Here is a 3,427-nt window from a genome sequence, read left to right as displayed (position 1 = left end):
TTTAAATGTGTGCATCTTATTTATGAGTACAATAGCATTTTCTCTATTGTTGTAAGGGGAACACAAATACATTATACGTCTGTTGACAAATAAAGGTTGGAAGATGAAGATTTAATACACATTAGGCCTTGACATGTATGTTGCTTATACTTAGCAAGCATTGATGCAACAATGCGGTAGGGTAGCCTAGTGGTTAGAGCGTTGGACTAGTAAATGAAAGGTTGCAAGATCAAATCCCTGAGCTGACAAGGTAAAAATCTGTTGTTCTGCCCCTGAACAAGGCAGTTAACCCACTGTTCCTAGGCCGTCATTGAAAATAGGAGTTTGTTCTTAACTGACTTGCCTAGTTAAATAAAGGAAAAATTAGAGAAAAAAACTGGATTGGACCTATACAATAGAATCATCCATCTACCCCAGAGATGTTACAGTTCACATGAGATCATGCTATCACGTGCAGTTTTATGCTATCACATTTTGCTTCACATGCTTGTTATCACATTAACTTCACATTTAATCATGTGATCATCACGATATCACATGCGTTCACATGTGAAGTGCATGTTTTTTCTGTAAGGGTACTATTGGAAATTTCAACATGGTTTAGTTAGAGATGTATGTGATCCAACTCTTAAATCGAGTGTTTTATCTAAATGTAAACACAATGTCTGAGGGACATAAACTGCACTCTGTTCGTGGAACGACCCATAGACCTATACAGCAGATTGATACAATTGTGCAATTGAGGCAGTAAGTGAGAGATGAGGAATGAGGATGCAAGTAAACAGAGCGAAAGTATGGCAACATTAGAGTCATGTTGGTGTGCTTTTGCAATACAGATAGAGTCATTTCGCCCACGTAACTATTTCCCTCTGTTTTGGTAGATAAGACTTTCATTATCAGGTCATCACTTGACAAATATCACAATGTTCCGGCTCTTCTCAAATAGTTATTTCAGGCATTGACAAAGAAAAAGTTGCAATATGAAGATTTAATACACATTAGGCCTTGACATGTATGCTGTTTATACTTAGCAAGCATTGAAGCATCACATGAAAAGCATTGGATTGGACCTATACAATAGAATCATCCATGCCCCCAACCTCTACCCCAGACCACACACACACACACACACCCCTAGAACATGAAGAACAAGTTTCTCGCCATGCCCACACCCCTGACCATACGGTGTGAGGAACCAGTGAAACTCACCCCTTCCACACCACCCCCTGATTACTGAAACCTTACAGGGTAACAGAGGTGTTCCTAGACCTTTGACTGGCCGTGCTGTTGACTGAGCCACTGCGGTACGCCACCATCAACCTCTTGCTAATCAGCCCATGCTTGTGGAGCACCACCAAGAGCTGGTTCCGGAACTTCTGCCCGATGAAGGCATACAGCACGGGGTTGACGGCGCAGTGCGTGAACGCCATCACCTCAGTCACATACAGCGCCACGCTCACCTTGTTCTGGAACTCACACGTCTCCTCGCCCAGCGAGCCGCTCCGCATCAGTGTGTCTACCAGCACGCTGATGTTGCGCGGCAGCCAGCATGCCACGAACGCCAGCACCACGGCCAGGATGACGCGCATGGCCTTGTGCTTCTGGCCGCCGATGCGCACGCCACGGAACAGCGTCGCTGCAGTGCAGCTGTAGCAGACGACCATGACCGACAGTGGCAGGAAGAAGCCCAGCACGTGGCGAATCACCCGCACACCCACCCGCCACCGATCGCTGCTCGCCGCAGTCAGGTTCTCAAAGCAGATGATCTGGCCTTCAAGATCCTCGGGTTGGATAGCCTCCCGTTGGAGTGCCACGGGCAACGAGAGTAGCCCCGCCCCCAGCCACACGGCTCCGCACACCAACCCTACCAGGTGGCGCCGCTGGGCCAGTGCCCGCGTGGCCTTCACGATAGCCAGGTAGCGGTCCACACTAATGCACGCTAACAGGAAAACCCCACAATAAAAGGCAGCATCCTGGAGGCCAGACAGGAACTTGCAGAGGAAGGTACCGAAAATCCAGTGGGAGTAGACATAGACGGCCCAGAAGGGGAGGGTCGAGGAGAAGAGGAGGTCAGCCATTGCCAGGTGCATCAGATAGACGTCTGTGGTGGTCCGGCCCCTAGCCATGCAGCACACCACGTAGATGACTACACTGTTACCCAGCACACTGAAGATGAACACAGCGATGTAGGTGATCATTAGACCAACACTGCTCAAGCCCAAGATAGAGACGTTACAAGGGACCCCCATGAGCTCGTCTATGGGAGGATAAGTGAAGTTGAGGAATTCAACGAAGAGAGAAAGGTCAACATCCATTTCTGGCATTTCCATGGGCTGCATGAAAAGAAAAAACAACATTTTTTTGATATGGGGATGTCTCAGTCAACTCAACTCTCTTAGGTATATCAGTTGTGCAACATTGATTCTAACATCATTCTGATCTATTATACATTTGCAGTATATTGTAAACCCAACCAAACATCCCCGTGCATTACATTTTGTGTGTAGCTATGTAGTTAGTGTTGCGTGTCTTTTTAGAATGACTAATTGTGCAACTAGAGCTGGCCGATTTTGGACATCCATAATGTGATAAATTGCCTGAATTAATGCAATGTGGATAAATAGAACAATACATTTATAGCATTAATGTGCACCACAGTTTTTTTAAAATCATTTAACTACTACTACTAGTTTGATGGTTGTAGCCATCAATTGTCCCATTAACAATCACCCTTATTAGCAAGCTTATTTCCCAGCTCTACCATGTACTTTGTTGTGTTATATGTGCAACTTACATACATTTGGCATAACCACAGGTGAAAAATATTATTTAATTGGAATGAAATTCAGGTTGAAATGAAATTAGTCTGACCCAGTTCAATAACTAATAAAGTAAAATCCTTACCTGGCTATTCCTGTCCGCTTGACAGTTCAGAAAAGCAGCAGAAAACACTATCAGCAAGCAGAAGAGTGTCTGTCTCAGCGTCTCAGCACTTTTTTCTCTGAAACTGAAGCCTTTTCCTGTCTGTTACTCTCACACTAGACTGAGTTCCTATTGTGTATACCTCAACGAACAGTTTGAGATCAACGCCTACTACACCAGAATAACTGTTTTGCTTCAGGTAAAGGGGAGTGGCCCTTGAACAGCAGTGCAATGTCATACTGTAGGCTACATCACCCAATGCCATGACACATGGGAAGTAGACAGATCCACATAAGGTTTAGGCAAGCTACAGAGCTTATGTTAGTGTGCCAAGGAGGTTGAGTAAAGAACTACAGGTTGAGTAAGGGGCGGCCTTTTTCAGTTTTTTCCATCATTCTGTCCCTTTCAATTTCAATCACTCAATGATCATTTCAATGCAGATTTCATAATGCAGTGTCTATAATACGGGCACCTCATTGGTGATTAAATCGAGAGAAAAAAAGTT

General features: G+C 44.8%; 1 protein-coding gene across 1 annotated transcript; it reads right to left on the bottom strand.

Moving 5' to 3' along the window:
• Nucleotides 1–970: 970 nt before the first annotated feature.
• cxcr2 (chemokine (C-X-C motif) receptor 2) lies at nt 971–3,097 on the bottom strand. Its single transcript, XM_020462122.2, has 2 exons — nt 2,905–3,097; nt 971–2,333 (listed from the first exon to the last, which is right to left on the bottom strand). The coding sequence occupies exon 2, from the start codon at nt 2,328–2,330 to the stop codon at nt 1,242–1,244; it is 1,089 nt and encodes a 362-aa protein (XP_020317711.1). The 5' UTR covers nt 2,331–2,333; nt 2,905–3,097; the 3' UTR covers nt 971–1,241.
• Nucleotides 3,098–3,427: the final 330 nt, after the last annotated feature.

The sequence above is a fragment of the Oncorhynchus kisutch genome, linkage group LG26 (assembly GCF_002021735.2).
Source record: "Oncorhynchus kisutch isolate 150728-3 linkage group LG26, Okis_V2, whole genome shotgun sequence".
Lineage (NCBI taxonomy): Eukaryota > Metazoa > Chordata > Actinopteri > Salmoniformes > Salmonidae > Oncorhynchus > Oncorhynchus kisutch.
The sequence above is the reverse complement of the archived record's forward strand: the minus strand, read 5'-3'. Positions and strand labels throughout refer to the sequence as shown.